This window comes from Scyliorhinus canicula, chromosome 16 (assembly GCF_902713615.1).
Source record: "Scyliorhinus canicula chromosome 16, sScyCan1.1, whole genome shotgun sequence".
NCBI classification, from domain to species: Eukaryota; Metazoa; Chordata; class Chondrichthyes; order Carcharhiniformes; family Scyliorhinidae; genus Scyliorhinus; species Scyliorhinus canicula.
Window position 1 is genome coordinate 135191697 of NC_052161.1, and position 18294 is coordinate 135209990.

Sequence of the window (18294 nt, forward strand, 5' to 3'; positions counted from 1 at the left end):
AGAAAACAGGCATAAACACGGAGGGGAGCTCATTTCTGGCCCGGTGATAGCTAACCTTAGCACCATTTAAAGTCTGCCTGCATTCGTTCAGCTCGCCCCAGCTCGCGAGAGAGAGAGAGAGAGAAAAAAAATCAGCACTAATGTGCAGCCAGTGACAGCTTTGACAGCCAGACTCCTTAATTCCCTTTCCTGAGTTCCTTAATCTGTCATCTTTATCAGGCTGGGGATGTGCCAGGCAGAATGCACAAGCCCTCCTTGTGATCAATCTCAACATTACAGCTGACAGAATGGTGCTAATAACTTATTGATCTAATGTTTGCCCGGTCCTGCTGGTCTGAAAGGCTGCCATTGATTGGTTCGCGACTTCCTCCAGGAGATGGGAGAGCATTATAATGGTCTCCAGGTTTTTGAGTTTTGTTTTCCCAAAAGCATACGATTGGTTGGGGGGGGGGGGGGGGGGGGGGGGGGCGCGAAGGGCAGAAGACAGCACGCGACTCCTAAATGAGGCACAACAAAGCATTCATCAATAAAGCAGGTCAGGACAAAGCAGGTTTTTTTTTAAATTAAATAAATTTAGAGTACCCAATTATTTTTCTTGCAATTAGGGGGCAATTTAGCTCGGCCAATCCACCGAACCTGCACATCTTTTGGGTTCTGGGGGCGAAACCCACGCAGACACGGGAAGAATGTGCAAACTCCACACAGAACAGTGACCCGGGACCGGGATCGAACCCGTGTCCGCGACGCCTGAGGCAGCAGTGCTAACCACTGCGCCGCCGTCCTACCCTGAGCAAACAGTGGGGGTTATCGGAAAATGCGGCCCCTTTTTATTTAAACATGTTAAAACACACAAATGCTTCCCACTTGCATCTTTTCAGATTCAACGACGTCAAGTGATTATAATGCTTCCTCATTAAACGTGTATTGATCGGCACAGATGCACCAGTTGCTTCTGAGGGGATAAGGAACGGCTGAGCTTCATTTCAAACTCTTCCCCCCCCCCCCCCCCCCCCCCCCCCCCCCCCCACCACCCCCACCCGCCCCTGATTAAACACAGTCTGAGAGAGAACCACCCCATTGGAGGCGGGAAAGTCTCAAGATCCAGACCACAAAGCCGCAGTTAAATCTTCTGTCCAGACGGGCTAGCTGTCTGCTTGCAGGTGATCCAATCCCAAGGCTGTAAGCGAAGGCAGTTTTGCCCATTCCGCCGCTGCCCGAGTCATCTTCAAAGTCCTCCCTCTCAAACTTAATGATGCCCTTTCCCATCGAGGTGCCCCTTTCCCATCGAGGTGCCCCTTTCCCATCGAGGTGCCCCTTGTGGCCAGGAAACCACACTGGCATTATCACTGTCTATACTCGAGTGCCTGAATTGGCAGCTCCCTCTCACATCCGCTTCCCAGAAACTGTGCCTCCGGATTTGGGAAATCGAATGATTCATGTCATAACAAAGCCACAGACTACTCCACAAGCTGCAAAAAATTGATTTTTATTCCCCCAATTCATTTCATACTTTCTTTCCATCATCTAAACTAAATTAATAGAGTCAATAATGGAATATTGGTGTGACCTTTAAACCTATTGTAAAGTAGGCAAATCTTTATTGTCAGTCAAAACCCTACCAATTTGCATGAGTGTTCCAATAGCCATAATTATGAATATTAACAGTTTGGTGAAGTTTCTTCCAACAATTATAAATCAAATCCATGTTAATGAGCTTTTGTTCCATTTAAAAGCATCCATAATTCAGACAATTAGAAATACCAACAATCGATGGTGGTCACTGTTTTACAACAAGCACCATGTTCATACAACATCGCGTCATGTCAGAAGGCAAATGGGTCTCACTATACACTGATTCAAGAGAGGCACACTGAATGGATTGCACATTATAATAAAAACAAACAAGTTTGTGTTTTCTGTTATCAAAAATCACAAGTGAAGAAGGTCGCAAACCATAATGGGGGTTGCCACCCAAAGTGACTGACTTCCGATTAGCAACTTCACACTGAGGAAATCCGTACATGTTCACGGACATTCATCGAATTATCTTCCTGCTCAGATGTTGTCAAGTGACTGTGTGTGTGTGGAAGTTTGCACGTTCTCCCCGTGTCTGCGTGATTTTCCTCCGGGTGCTCCGGTTCCCTCCCACAGTCCAAAGATGTGCAGCTTTGGTGGACTGGCCATGATAAATTGCCCCTTAGTGCCAAAGGGTTGGGTGGGGTTACTGGGATGAGGTGGAGGCATGGGCTAAAGTAGGGTGCACTCTCCAAGGACTGGTGCAGTTTCAATGGGCCAAATGGCCTCCTTCAGCACTGTAAATTCTATCAATTACAAAGTTGATTGGCCAAGTCAGATTTGGCACCTTGGAAAATGAGCTTTCAACTTGACCTCTGAAAAACACAAGCATAATAGGTTTCAGGTTTTCCTGAAGGGGCTCTGAACTTCATGGGGCAGGCTTTTGTGATCCAGCGGAGTAGATTGCATGTTCTTTACAAAGCCAACCTGATCTTCGTTCCATTGAAATGAATGGACAGGACAGAGGACATCTGGTTGCCCGATGAAGGGGTGTTACACCTGACGATTGTTTTTACAAGTTCTTAATGCGCCGGTATATTCTCATTTACCGCCGTGAAAATTAATTTCAGATACGTCCAAGAATTTAAAGCATACAGGCCGGAAGATATTAAATGATAAAGGTACTCCTGTCAAGATGGCTACAAGTAAAATGGCGACCGGCTCGCCCTTCGCTTCTAACGACCAAAACTTTGAGCGAAATTCTGGTCACTGAGCTCGGCAAATGCCGATCAAGTTTGGCTCAGAAGCCGAAAATTCATTGGATGAATCGTTGGGTCGAATTCGGTCTTCCCTTGACACCATTTATCTGCAACTTCCACACCAGCCCCCTTGCCAACATCGTGACGGACCTTTTGGGCCACAGCGACATTGTCAGTAAGCTGGATTCCAGGCTGGCTGCGGCGATTAAGGAGAGCGTGCTGCTGCAGGGCAAAGACAATGACCTGGAAAACCAGTCAAGACAACAAAACCTACACATTTTTGGTCTACCAGAAGGGACCGAAGGCTGAGACCCAACACCGATTATGTCGGAATTATTCAAAAAGGCGGTGGGTTAAAGTACATTCCCGAAACCGTCCGTCCCCCCCCCCCCCCCCCCCCCCGGGAGCTAGACTGAGCCCAAGGTACACTTCAGCCACATCCTCGCCATTGTCCAGTGATCCAGTTCCATCACTACAAAGATAAGGAGCTCATTTCTCACTGAGTAAAGGAACGCCATGATATTACATACCAGGGCCACTCAATCAGGATCTACCGAGACATGAGTGCAAACTTGGCAAGGAGGCGTGCAGCATTCAACAACATCAAGACCACGCTGCACAAGGAAGGAATTAGCTTGGGGCTGATTCACCCTGCCGGCCTCCGCATCACATTTAACAGAGATCATCACTTCTCTGACATGCCAGAAGAAGCATTCTCTTTCCTTCGCAGCACATACTTAATCCTTGACAGGCTTACTAAGTTTGTGGTTTTGATTTTGGGATTCTCCAACCCGGAGCCAGCTTCCCCATTCTCCGGCACCGTTTTCCGGGCGGCAGCAGGATCGCTGCCACGCCCCCCCCCCCCCCCCGGCGATTCTCCAGGCCCCGATTGGGCCGAGTGGTCCAGTCCCGCCGGCCCGGGGGGCTGGCGCAGAGAAGGGAACCCCCGCACATGCGCGGAAATACACCAGCCGTTCTGCGCATGCGCGGCAATACACCAGCCGTTCTGCACATGCGCGGAAATACGCCAGCTGTTCCGTGCATGCACGGACTTACGCGGGCCGTTCCCGGCCGGCTGGAGCTGCGGGGACCACTCCGGCGGCAACCTAGCCCCCTAGAAAGGTGCGAATTCCTCACTTTCGGGGGCCGTTGATGTCGGAGTCGTTGGCACCGGTTTTCACGCCGGCGTGGGGACATAGCCCCATTTTATAGAGAATCCCACCCCCAATGTTTGAAAACCTGGACAGGCCATTTCATATGCTCAAAATAAAGGGCATATTTGACTGTTTGTTTGCACTGGAGCTCTTGCTGCGACGTTAGAACAAGCTAAGTTCCAATGGCGTATGATATAATGTAGCTCATATGTCGGGATATCCCCCAGTAACAAGGTTGGTTAGTCACCCGATGTCGTACAAGATAGAATACCTGCTGCCCATCTTGTTCAGAATGACAAACTTAGGATTTCATGCATGGTTTTATTTAGTTCAAAGTTTATCGCACAGTTTAGTTGTGTTCCATTGGTTTGGGATTGTGATGATTGTTCTGAGGATCATTTTAGAACATAGAACATAGAACATAGAACAGTACAGCACAGAACAGGCCCTTCGGCCCTCAATGTTGTGCCGAACAATGATCACCCTACTTTAAACCCACGTAACCCGTATACCCGTAACCCAACAATCCCCCCATTAACCTTACACTACGGGCAATTTAGCATGGCCAATCCACCTAACCCGCACATCTTTGGACTGTGGGAGGAAACCGGAGCACCCGGAGGAAACCCACGCACACACAGGGAGGACGTGCAGACTCCACACAGACAGTGACCCAGCCGGGAATCGAACCTGGGACCCTGGAGCTGTGAAGCATTGATGCTAACCACCATGCTACCGTGAGGTAACAAAACATAGTTCCCCCCCTTAAATGTAATCTCAGACTCTGGTGGACGTTGTACAATAGTTAGTGGCACACTTTTTCAAACCCCTGTAATTTAGCCGTACGTCTATGCCCCTAACTGGGATAATACAAAATTTATCACATTGCTTCTATCTTCCCTTCCTAATCTAGACACCCACCATTTTACTCTCGGGAGGGATCTGTGTTCTAGATCCAAAGCTGAATCACTCACGTCCAAAGACGTTCACCCTCTCCGGCATTTCCCAAGCTCCTTCCACCTGCACGGTGGCACAGTGGTTAGCACTGCTGCCTCATAGCACCAGGGACCCGGGTTCAATTCCGGCCTTGGGTGACTGGGTGGAATTTGCACATTCTCCCCGTGGGTTTCCTCCGGTTTCCTCCCACAGTCCAACGATGTGCAGATTAGCTGGGTTGGCCATGATCAATTGCCCTTTAGTGTCCAACAGCTTAAGTGTGGTTACAGGGTTACAGGGACAGGGTGGGAGCGTGGGCCTAGGTAGGGTGCTTTTTCAGAGGGTCGGTGCAGGCTCGATGAGCCAAATGCTCTCCTTATGCACTGCCGGGATTCTATGATTCTATGACTCAAATGGCTGTGTGGACCCTTGGCGCTTCCTCTACCTGGTCGCAAGGGAATTTTCCTACCTCTCTCATACCCACCATGCTTACTCATGCATCGCGATTTCTTACAATGCATACATTATCAAGCAAAGAAAATTAAAACAAGAAGAATTGGTGGATTCCATTTTAGAAATAGACCGTCACTATTCCATTATCCCCACTCCTGAGTTACATGCAGACATCCCAAAGCTCAATTTGACTTACTTTTCACAAATAAAGCTGTGCACATGGTACAATGTTCAAGGGGGACTTTATATGAATACGGGGACAAAGCTGGCCACCTATTAGCCCACCAGCTCCAGCGCTAGTCTGCTTTCGGGTTATCTCCCAGATCTGACTCCTCCTGCTGACCCGCTGATATTAATTTGACCTTCACTTCTTTTTATCGTAAACTCTATAAATCTGATCTCCCGTCAGATAGCCTGGTAATGGCTGACTTCCTAAATAATTTGGACATCCCATGTGGACAGGAACGGAGACGGCGATGACTCTTTGCGTCTGGCTGAGTTAACAAACTGCATTAAGTTGATGCAAAGTGGTAAGGCCTCAGGCCCTTACGGCTTCACGATTGACTTTTATAAAAGGTTCTCCTCTCAACTTGCACCCTTATTGCTTGATATCTTTAATGACTCATTATGTCACGGTTCTCTGCGCCTTACAATGATGTAAATTTCCATTTCGCTTACACTCAAAAAGACAGGGGCCCTGAAGAATGTGGCTCATATCGGCCTGTCTCCCTTTTAAAGACAGACATAAAGCTGTTAGCTAAGGAACCGCTTGGAGCCATGTCTCCCTGACAGAACATCTGATGACCAAACAGGCTTAGTAAAGGGACGCCAATTATCCTCAAATGTACGTCGTCTTCTTGACATTATACTTTCCCCACCTGCCTCGACAGCCCTTCTACTTGTCGACTCTCTGGATGCGTAGCACATTAACTCTCTACGCTCAGAATAGTTCCCCTTATTCAGGGGAACCCGTCAAGGGTGTCCTCTGTCCCCACTGCTTATTGTCCTAGTGATAGAACCCCAATCATCCACGCTGCTAGAGGGTATCCTTCACGTTGGTATGGAGCACATTGTGTCCTTACATGCTGATGACCTATTATATATCGCTAACCCTGTTGCCCGTGCTAATAAGGAATATTTTCAGCACCTCTGGCTCGTTCTCTGTGTATAAGTTGAATATTAGCAAAAGTGAGTGTTTCCCAATTAACTCTAGTGCCAAACAAGTCCCCCCCCCCCCCTCCTCCAAGACCTTTGCTGTTTTATAGACATGGTGCTGGTTGTCACCACTCGGGTGTGAACATGACTCAATCTCTTGCAACTCTTCATCGAGAAAATCGTACGAGTTTGCTCACCAAAATGAAAGTGGATTTTCAACGCTGAGAGAGTTTTGTCTCTTTCCTGAGCTGGCAGAGTTCAGTCCTTAAAAATGAACATTCTGCCCAGATTCCTGTTTCTTTACCAACGTATCTTTCCACCAAAATCAGTTCTGGTGGTTAACAAGCTGATATCAACATTTATCTGGGCAGGCTGGACTTTCAGAGTCTGTGGAACGATACTTCAAAGAGGGAGGTGGGTTGGTGGACTCGCCCTTCCTATTCGACTGCGCGGCCAATATTCAAAAGATTTTAACATGGTGCCATGATGCAAGTTTAAACTTATGGAAGCACACTCGCGCTGCTCATCCTCTCTTCCTGCCTAAATTTGTCCCCTGCTACCCTTTACCTCCTCTAAATACACGTCAAACCTCGTGGCGATTTTTACATAGAAATATGGAAACACTTCCGTCAGCATTTTAAACTTTCCACTCTTTCACTATTAGGTCCTACTTTGAATAACCACTTTGTGGTGAATGAGATTCACACAGTATTATAAGTTACCAATGTCACTCTGTTCCCATTGTATATATGTACCGATATTGTAAGTGCAGTTGCACTACCTGACCACCAGGGGGAGTAGCTCTGGGAGTACTCGAGAGTTTGTACTGGGCTCCCCCCTTGGCTCCGCCCAGAACTCCTCCCCCTGGAGCTGCTGTATGAAGATCCGTGCCACAGAGCCAGCCAACCAGTTCATCGAAAGTTCAACGGCGAAGGCTGGCTCTGTTGTAAGTATATTAAAACCGCTATTCTAATCCTACAAGCACGTGTCCGTAGAGTTGACGGTTCCACCACACTTACTCCTCCCCCAAGCTGCCCGATGCTTCATTCTGGTTGGAAGTCTTAAATGTCTTCTCCATATTTGGAGAAGATTAAGTCTGACATAAGAGGATGCGCTGAGAAATGTTTTTGTAAATGGCAATTATTTGTCTCTTTCTAGAAAGAGTTACTTACTGTTGATGGTTAACGTTACCGTTTTTTTGGTATAGTTGTTGTTTGTCTGTTTATTGGGGGTGGGGGGCAGGGGGGGGGTCGAGCTGCATTTTTATCTTCTTTTCTCTTTTGGAAATCAAGAATTTCAAGAACAAAAAAAGAAAGCTGCTTCTCTGAAGGGGTGAGCCATCCCACCGGATTACCGCCCAGATTGTGAAGGTGAATTTTGCCCAGGTAGGGCAGCACGGTGGCGCAGTGGTTAAAATGGCTGCCTCACGGCGCCGAGGTCCCAGGTTCGATTCCAGCTCTGGGTCACTGTCCATGTGGAGTTTGCACATTCTCCCCGTGTCTGCGTGGGTTGCGTCCCCACAACCCGAAGATGTGCAGGGTAGGTTGACTGGCCACACTAAATTGCCCCTTAAGTGGAAAAAAAATGAATCGGGTACTCTAAATTTATTTATTTTTAAAATGTTGCCATAGTCTTCTTTCAAAGACATCTAGGCCGGCAGGGCTCCAAGCGTTCAGTCTCGGGGTGTAGTGGGATGACCGTTTGAACCCCTCCCTCCCCTCCCTCCCAGCCTCAACTCTGAGAAGGCCTCCATGTCGAAGGCCGGCCATCTCCACGGGGGCATAAGGAAATCAGGATAGGAAGATCCCAGCGGTTCTGTCTCTTCCAGCAGACCTCCTGACCCAGTGAATGAGGGGTGTAACCTTTCGGAGAGGTGGGGGGGGGGGGGAATTAATGGAGAAAATGCAGAAACAAATTGATAACCCTGGGCCCCTCTATCACTTCAGTTCTAAAGAATAGAGGCAGACAGAATTAGACAAACTGGATCAGAGGATTGGGCTTGTTTATAGACACAGATCTAGCCGATTAGAGGAACGCTAAATCCTTGCTTAATGCACAAACCTTCGGATTTGCTGCCACACCATGTTAGGCAGCCCTGGCTGCTCATCCCTGCACACGTGTCTTTCTCAATTAGGATTAAAGGCATCGCCAGCAATCGCTTCAACTCAAGTTAAGACAGATGCGCTCGACACAAAAACACCTTGATCTATTCTGTGGCTCTTTAGATCTTTGGGGAGGGGGGATATATATATATATATATTTTGGTTCCGCAGCATGAGACGATTTAATGTGAAATTACAAGAATCTGTTTGAAACACCACCTTGTGCTACCCAATTGGTGCCCTCTCCTCTAACAGGTAACAACGCTACATTGGGAATCACAATCTACAACCCTGCAATTTGGTCAAAAGTCTAGACAAAATTTTTTGAACTATTATTTTTTTTTAATGTCTGCTGCCGAGGACTCTTTGACAGTCTCCGAATCTTGACAATCCAAGTAACAGATGCTGGTGAACGATCCATAAGCACACTCCCTTTTACAGTAACTTGACACGCAACCAAGATTTTTATTATACAAATTTTGACACGAGCAGACCCAACATCTCACTTTCCAATTGAAGCTAAGTTTGTTGCAAATACAATAGCCAGTTTCCTGTGAGCGGGAAACAAGAAGTGCTCAGTCTGTCAAACCGCAGCACCCCGATGGTCGCTATAAATTCCCCTGCTCATACTGAAGGAGTATTTACAGTTATCAGTGTTTCCAATTGACGTTCCCTGTTCCCTCCCCATGCGTTTACCCACCTGCAGCAGGTGGATTCCCAGTTTTCCACACTTGCTCCTGGAGCTGGATGATCAGGAAAACCAGGCCCAGAGGTCACTGTAGCATCAGTCGACAGGAATGTACCATTTCACACAGAGCCGCTGGGGCGATCAACCTTTCCTTCACCCTCCCCACTTCTCCAAAGGTAGATTTATCGTTTGCTGTTGGACAAGCCATCACGAGCACAAATCTCTCCCAGTGACAGTGAGTGACACTCAGTGTCGGTCATGAACATGGGGCGGGATTCTCCGTAGCCCGACGCCGAAATCGTGATCAGCGGTCAGGCAGAGAATGCATTCTGACGTCGGAATCGGGGCCGGTGACGGTTTGACGTCGGTCCACCATGCTCCGCCACTTCCAAACCCGCATCACCGTGACATGCGGCAAGTGCCACTTCAACGCAGTTGGCGTGTCATCGGCCGGCCCACCTGTGATGCTCCGCCCCTGATGGGCCGACTTCCCAACGGCGTGGGCCACGTGTGGTCCCGAGCGTGTGGGAACCCGGCGTGCCGGCTGTGGACAGTGTCCAGCACTGCCACACTCAGCCGGGATCCGTGCCACTGGCCGGGGGCGGAGGGGGGGCTGTGGGTTCACAGTTGGTCGATTGGGTTTGCGCACAGCCGCCGCCATATGTTACGGCGTGACCGGCACAGGTCGTCAGCCGTGTGCATGTGCGGCCCGGGACCCAGCCATTTTCGGCGCAGTCCGTGAGAGTTTCACTCGGTGCCGGTGCTAGCCCCTCACCGATTCTAGTACCGGTGAGGGTTTTGCGCCGATTTTTCAGTCGTGAAAGTCCACATATGCTCTGCTGGCGTCAACATTTTGTCTCATTGAAGCGTCCAAAAGTCTATCATTCAAGATATTAGACTTCACGAAACCTGCAATAATACAACAGCAGGTTGAAAGACAGAGAATCTCTGACCTAGAGTTGTAGATATGCTATTTAGTACACCTCTAATGAATCCCTTAGTGTTGTCCTTCCTGTCACTAAGACACATGTTCTCAGGCCTGGTAGTCAAGGGCGTGTTTGGCATTTCTCTCCCCCAGGGTTTCCCTACACCCTATGATATGCACATTGAGTGTAATCGCAGAGTTAAGCAGAGCCTCTGCTACTCACTAGCACAGTGTTCCTTGTTGACACTCCAATATGCTTTGTGGGCCATAGTGATCTGTTTGAAGCAGCAATGGAGAGACCGCTATGCTTGCTCCTCCCTGTGACTTACTCCCAGTGTGGTTGTGAGGGTTATTTTTAATTTTGAAGTTAGGTTTTCTTACATTATTGACAATGCATGTGAGAGAGTGAAAAAGAACAATCTACCGGTTTAATGGAACTTTTAGCAGTTGAGTCTTCATCTCTTGCCGAAGTATTCTCTTCTGCAAACTCAATGGATGCAGCACTCAACGATTCTGCTTCTTGGTTCCCTTGTGCTTGGAGCTTAGTCAGCAGCACAGGAAGATCCCAAGACTGATCCTCAGATTTGTTAAAGTCCCACCTCAGAGATTTGACCACAAATTGCAGGTTCACAATTCACTGCAGTACTGAGGGAGTGCTTCACTGCCGACGGTGCCATTTTTAGGATGTGACAGCCAATGGAGGCCCCACCTGCCCTCTTGGGTAAAGTATCCCACAACGTTATTCAAAGTAGATCAGCGGATTTCTCCAGTGTCCTTGGCCAATGTTTATCGCTGAAAGAAAGTCACTAAAAACGGACAGACACTCTGGCCATTGTGATATTTCGGACAGTGGGAGCTTGCTGTGCACCAATTTCCTGCCACATTTTCTACCTTACAACAGTGACCACACTTTGAACATACTTCATTTGCTGTGTAGCCCTTTGGGATGCCCGACGTCATGAGCGGCACTATGCAAATGCAAGTTCTTTACTTAACTAAAATGGAAACATTTCCTAATCTGGCCATGAAAGACAGGGCAAAAAACAAACAAAAACATGACGCTCCTCCCTCTGTGGACCAAATCCGATTTGAATATAAAATGTTCTGAGAGCATTTGGCTGAAATAACTGTGTGATCTGACATTGGGATATGTGGAGTTCCCCGACACTGCCTTCGGGCCATATGGAACTGGGAGGAGCTTAAAACTGCTCAGAGAGCTAACCGCACCAACAGAAATATCTCAATTACCAATGCTGCTATGACTGGCTCCAGCTTGGATCAATACAGCAATTAGATTTTATCAACACTGAGCCCTCGGCCCGTGCATCAAATTCTTTGAGCAGACGCCAAACTTTACCGCAAGACATGAAGCTCATGTATCTTGAAGAAGTATCGTCAGTGAATTTAAGAAACACTTAGCCCAATAATGATTGCGAGCATTCCGGGCAGGAACACAACACAAATAACTGGCAACATTAACCCCACTTCCTTTTCTTTTTCCCCCTTCAAGCTGAAACACGGGCAAAGCATCAAAATGTATTACGTAAATGTGACTCTTGATAAGTCAGGTTTAAAAATATTCCATGGACCCCACAGAATCATAGAATCTCAACGGTGCAGGAAGCCGCCATTCGGCCCATCGAGTCTGCACCGATCCTCTGAAAGAGCACCCTACTAGGCCCATTCCCCCACCCTATCCCTGTAACCCCACCTAACCTGCACATCTTTGGACACCAAGGGGCAATTTAGCAAGGCCAATCCACCTAACCTGCACATCTTTGGACTGTGGGAGGAAACCGGAGCACACGGAGGAAACCCACGCACACACGGAGGGAGAACATGCAGACTCCGCACAGACAGTGAACCCAAGGCCGGAATTGAACCCATGTCCTTGGAGCTGTGAGGCAGCAGTGCTAACCACTGTACCACCGTGTCTCAGGACAGAGATTGAGATGACCTAGTTGAGGTGCTTAAAATGTTAAAAAGGTTCCGTAGACTAGAGTAACTACGTACTCCAGCAGAGGAAATCAACAACAGAAAACAATCTTTAACTTGGAGCAAGGGAACGTTGGAGGGAATTGAAAAAATATCTTTCCCCCCCAGAAAGGATATTGAAAACCTGGAACTCTTCCCCCGCAGGCGTCTGTGGATGCATGGAATCGGTATTCAGGGGCCGGCCACGGCGGAATGGAGGCCCGGAGGGGGAAGCGGCTAGCCCGCCGATCGGTGAGCCCCAATCGCGGGTCAGACCCCTTCGGAGCCCCCCCTCCCCTCCCCTCACAAGCTGAACCCCGCCCCCCCCAAGCGTTCCCGCAGAGTTCCGGCCGGCAGCAACAAGGGGTGAACGGTGTTGGCGGGTCGGAGCGGCCACTTGGCCCATCCGGGCCGGAGAATCAGCGGCCCGTCCGTGGTGCGGTTGCTCCGATTCCCCGCCCAGGCGCGGGGCTCGGAGAATCGCCCCCAAAGTGTTATTATGGGCCATTTCAGCGGGCAATTAAGAGTTGTGGGCCTGGGGTCACATGTAGGCCAGACCAGGTAAGGACAGCAGATTTCCTTCCCAAAAGGACGCGAGTGAACCCGATGTTTTTTTTTAAAACGACAATCGACAATGGCTTCATGGTCTCCAGATATTTTATTGAATTCAAATGTCACCATCTGCCATGGTGGGATTCGAACCTGGGTCCCCAGAGCATTACCCTGGGCCTCTGGGTTACTAGTCCAGTGACAACACCACTCCCCTCCCCTGAATTCAATGAACGAAGTCTGAACACATAGGATGCGATTTAACAGCTGCACGCCGGTTAAATCACGGGAGCGGCCAAAATCAAGATCCACGCCAACCGGTTCACAATCTAACCGGCCTGATCCCGTTGGCGGGTTCCAGATCCCACCTAGCTGTGGCACGCCACCGACTGACAGCAATTAAGGGCAATTCCCCCCCTCCCCCCCTCGCTGGCCCGTTTCGCCTCCAAGCGTAGGACAGGTCTACACAGAGTGTGTTCGGCCAGAGCGTTTATGAGCAGCTCCCCCTTGTTAGCGGGGGTGGGGGGGGGGGGGGGGGGGGGAGGCTATTGGGCGCGGTCGAGGCGAGTCAGCCTTTTCCGCCGTGAAGCTTGTGGGGGACTATTTCTGGCACCACGTGCCAGTAAATACGGGCCGCGGTCTCGGCCGTCGGGAAGGATCTGGGAGGGCGGCCCAATACGGCTCTTAGACCCTTTTCTCGTTAAATCGCGCCCATACACTGAGGAGATTGGTCGGTTGAGTCAACAAGTACCAGAACAAAAGGAGGTGAGACTTGTATTTATATCGCACCATTCACAACCTTAGGATGTTTCAAAACTTTGCAACCAACAGAGGGCTTCTTAACTGTATGCGCTGTAAGGCAGGAAACATGGCGGCAATTAGCAGTGGAATAGGATTCCAGGTTAGTACGGTCTAGCTAATCTGTCTGTTTTAGTGATGATGGAGAGATAAATGTTCGTCAGGGCACGGGGGATAACTCCCCAACTATTATTCAGTGAATACAATCGAATCTTTGGTATTCACCTTGAAGGGCAGGTGAGGCCTCAGTTTAACATCTCACAGAAGGCACATCTGACAGCGCAGCACTGTCTCAATCCCCCACTGCAGTGCCAGCCGGGGAACCCCGATGTTCTAACCCAGGGGCAGGGGGATTACCGTAGCTGAGAAGAACAAAAGAACAAAGAACAAAGAAAAGTACAGCACAGGAACAGGCCCTTCGGCCTTCCAAGCCTGCGCCGACCATGCTGCCCGTCTGAACTAAAATCTTCTACACTTCCGAGGTCCGTATCCCTCTATTCCCATCCTATTCATGTATTTAAAGACCCGGATTTATACTTTGCTTCCTCATATCCTAAAGCACACCACGGCCAATGCGTTGCCACGGTGATGTATTTACTTTTGGCATGGAAGCAAATACAGCCACACAGCACTGGGTGAAACACAGTTCATTAATTTTCGGCGCAATTTTGATGAAAGAACGGTGCGGAACCCGCAGTTTTTCTTCCAATCATTCCATGGAATCTTTTCCATCCACCAGAGAGATGACAGATGGACTTAAGTTTAATTTCTTGTGTGAAAAAGCAGCACCACTGACAGTGCCGCACTCCCTCAATGCGGCACTGTCATAATCAGAGTCATTTCTGTGCCGGAGGCTCAAACCCACAACGTTCAGCCTCGGAGCAGACAGTTGAATGTGTCACGCCGGATGCGGACAGGATGAAAAGATGGCTTGAAGAGGGGGAAATCTCCGACTGTCTGGGCTAGATGACGGCCTATCCCTGGCGTCAACTGCAAATTAACCAGATTTGTTTTTCAAGGAGGTATCACTATCGCTGCAGTCCTAACACCAGGTCTAAGTGGGTACTATACCAACTAGTTTTCAACCAATGGACCGGTACAAGTTATAGCGCATAATTCAGACCGTACGCGAGTGACGTACATGAAGCGCGGAGTAAAATAGTGACAGTATTCGCCGTGATTCTTTAAACTCCCCACCAGGAACATAGCAACAGCACCTTCCAGAAAGACCATTTCGCAATTAGTTTTGCCTTTCAGAAGGCTGCATAATTATAGTCTAAAACGCTGGAACAAGCAAAATGCCTCGGAAAATACACAGGCTGCTCAGAATGAGGCCCATAGATTTTTTTTTTTTTTTTTTTATAAATTTAGATTAGCCAATTATTTTTTTTCCAATTAAGGGGCAATTTAGCGTGGCCAATCCACCTACTTTGCACATTTTTGGGTTGTGGGGGCGAAACCCACGCAGACACGGGGAGAACGTGCAAACTCCACACGGACAGTGACCCAGAGCCGGGATCGAACCTGGGACCTCAGCGCCGTGAGGCGGTTGTGCTAACCACTTGGCCACCGTGCTGCCCCAATGAGGCCCATAGATGGCCGGATTTTCAGGGCAGTTTGTTTGGAATATTTAAAAGGAAAATTATCATAGAATTTACGAGTAGGCCACTCAGCCCCTCGAGCCTGTTCCACCATTTAATACGATTGACCCATCGAGTCTGCACCGGCTCCTGGAAAGAGCACCCTACCCACGGTCAACACCTCCACCCTATCCCCATAACCCAGTAACCCCACCCAACACTAAGGGCAATTTTGGACACTAAGGGCAATTTAGCATGGCCAATCCACTTAACCTGCACATTGTTGGACTGTGGGAGGAAACCGGAGCACCCAGAGGAAACCCACGCACACACGGGGAGGATGTGCAGACTCCGCACAGACAGTGACCCAAGCCGGAATCGAACCTGGGACCCTGGAGCTGTGAAGCAATTGTGTTATCCACAATGCTACCGTGTTGTTGTATTTTTGTATTTTTATTTTTGTATTGTTGTATTTTTACTTGTTTAAAAGCCATTGAAAACGTGGCTTAAATAATTAACCCTTTAAGAAAGCAGACTGGCTGATTTCTAGCACTGTGCAAAATGTCACAATGCACTTTCCAGCCAATGAAGTACTTTTTGACGTGTAGTCACTGCTGGAATCTGCTCACAACAAACTTCCACAAACAGCAGCGTGATAATGACCAGATCGTCTGTTTGTGGTCACACGGATTTGAGGGATAACCATTGGTCAGGACATCGGGGATGAGTCCCCTTCTCTTCTGTGAGAGTCACAGGCTCTTTTACATCTACCCAAGGAGGCTGGTCTACTGTGCAAGGTTTATGTCTCATCGCAGAGACAGACCTCCGACAGTGCAGCACTCCCTCAGTACCCTCGGGTGGTAGGTGGGAGTCCAGAGTTGAGGCCACAAGCAGATCAGCCATGATCCTTGTGGTGAATGTGATTCACACTATATATAGTTGTCAATATCACTCCATGTATATATGTTCGTTATCTACCCATTGTAAGTGCAGTTGCACTATCCGACCACCAGGGGGAGTCGCTCTGGGAGTACGCGAGAGTTTGTACTGGGCTCCTCCCTTGGTTCCGCCCAGGACTCCTCCCCCTGGGACCGATGTATAAAGATCAGTGCCTTAGAGCGAGCCTGCCAGTTCACCTGAAGTTCAACGACAAATAGGCTGGCTCTATTGTAAGTGTATTAAAGCCTCTGTTCAGATCCAACTACACGTGTTCACTGAATTGATGGTTCCATCAATCCTATTAAATGGTGGAACAGGCTCGAGGGGCTGAGTGGCCTACTCGTGCTCCTAATTTGTATGTCCCTAATCTTGATTTTTGTGCTCGAGCCCTGGAGTGGATTTGAACCCAGAACCCTAGTGATTCAGAGGCGTGTATGCTACCACCAGTGCCCGCTGGCTGACACGGATTAGTGACTGCACATCTTTGCAGCCCTGGACATTTTTGGAATATATTGGTAACTAATTGCCAATCTATAAAACGTTCTATTTTGTGACAGAAACACATGCGTCCAAAGAGACCCTCGGTAGTTGCAATGTCCAGTCAGTCCCATGGAATTTTATAATGTTGCTGTATCAGAGTACAGTCAATTGGTTGAAATATGAAAGCTACCTCAGTAGCTGAATGTAACATCACATGGTGTGCGCATATGTGTGTTTGTCCATGCACACACACTTGTGTGTGCGCACATGTGTGCGTGTATGTGCACCTGCCCTCAGGAAAGGAGAAACGAAGCCCTCAAAGGGCTTGTTTTTGGAAACTCTGCAATCATTCATTTCATTCAGAACTGATTTTTTGCAGCGCTGCGTTTGTGACGTTTCACAACCTTACCAGCCTGTCCTGGGTGTAGGTCGATGCCGTTTTTCTTTATCTCATTCCGACTTTGACTCTCTGGCATAACGAGCTGCCTGCTCTGGTGCAAGTTGGAGATGATTGTTGACAGATCACTCTCACGACTGCAACAGAAGGAGAGAGAGCAGAGTTAGGAAATCCGCGACCGATTTCTAAACATTGTCCTGTATGAATGGTGAGGGGGGGGGGGGAAGGGGGAATTCTTATTCCTCTGACACACGAGCGGACTGTTTGGACCAAAATGGAAATCGTTCCTTTCAACACATTCCGTTTGTGCTGAACTCACAACTTGGATTATTTGCATATTGACAGAGACCCCAAGCATTTCAATGCAAAGTTCTGCTCACCCTCGTGCGTTCCTTTTAACAAAGCAGAATCTAAATATTAATAAGATGTCAAGTAGTTTAATTGCTAATTCTAAATTACCTATAATTTTGTGGTCCATTAAAAAGCTTTATTATGCAAAAATATTAATTTCCTACAATTGCATAATTACCAGAAACAGCAGCATCTTAAAGGGCTGTGTCTACTCACAGGACATAAACACTGTTCTCCAGCCTCGCAAGGTCAGGGCACATGGCCAAGCACTCGAACACTATGGTATAATTGACCTAACCTGCTACCCCGACACATCATTGGCAATGCACGATTGAGGAAATGCTCGAAAACGGTCAGCCACTTTAAATTCTCCACCTTCACACACTCCCACATTCCTCCCCCCCTCCCCCAACTGCTCCCTGCTCCAACAGGAGGAGAGCTTTAATCTACCGTCTATCTCTCCTAATCAGATAAGTTTGTGTCGGAAAGTCCCCAGACATTGGGCACGTTTAAGTATCGTCTGTCTGCGGATTTTCAGCACACGGAGACTGCCAGACAATGCAGCTTCACTCAAACACCCTCCGTCTGCCTTCCCAAACCCTGCAGTCTGCTCCTTCGATCAACCCACAAATCCCTCTCCCGGATAGGGTCTCTGCCCAGATCCATGCCCGTCAGCACCCATTAATTCCCCAAATGATCTTACGGTAGGAAAAGAGATTGAAAGAAACCCGCACAGGTTCACACATTGTGCAATTTTGCTTCTGATCACTCCTGAGCTGGCATGTTCCCTGTATTAATGCACACTCAGTACTTTAAGGAGTTTAAGAGATTATTTCAGAGGAATTATTAATCATCTCGAATTACGTTGATCAATAACTCGTCACCAGGGAGATAGTACACACCTAGAGACCTGCATCTTACCTCCTGTATCCAATGCGACACAGATGGTCTAATGCTCTAAATTATTTTGGATAATGTCATTGGCACCATTAGACAAAAGCAGTTCAATGATTAATGTTGGCTCTGGCTCAGTTGGTAG

At 48.4% G+C, this 18294-nt stretch overlaps 1 protein-coding gene across 5 annotated transcripts in view; it reads right to left on the reverse strand.

Moving 5' to 3' along the window:
* Window positions 1-18294, reverse strand: part of samd11 (sterile alpha motif domain containing 11) — a 287378-nt gene that overhangs the window by 117240 nt on the left and 151844 nt on the right. For all 5 annotated transcript variants that reach the window (XM_038773648.1, XM_038773650.1, XM_038773651.1 and 2 more), the window contains one exon: window positions 16917-17041. In XM_038773648.1, coding sequence (XP_038629576.1) covers window positions 16917-17041 — 125 coding nt within the window. The remainder of the gene's footprint in view (window positions 1-16916; window positions 17042-18294) is intronic.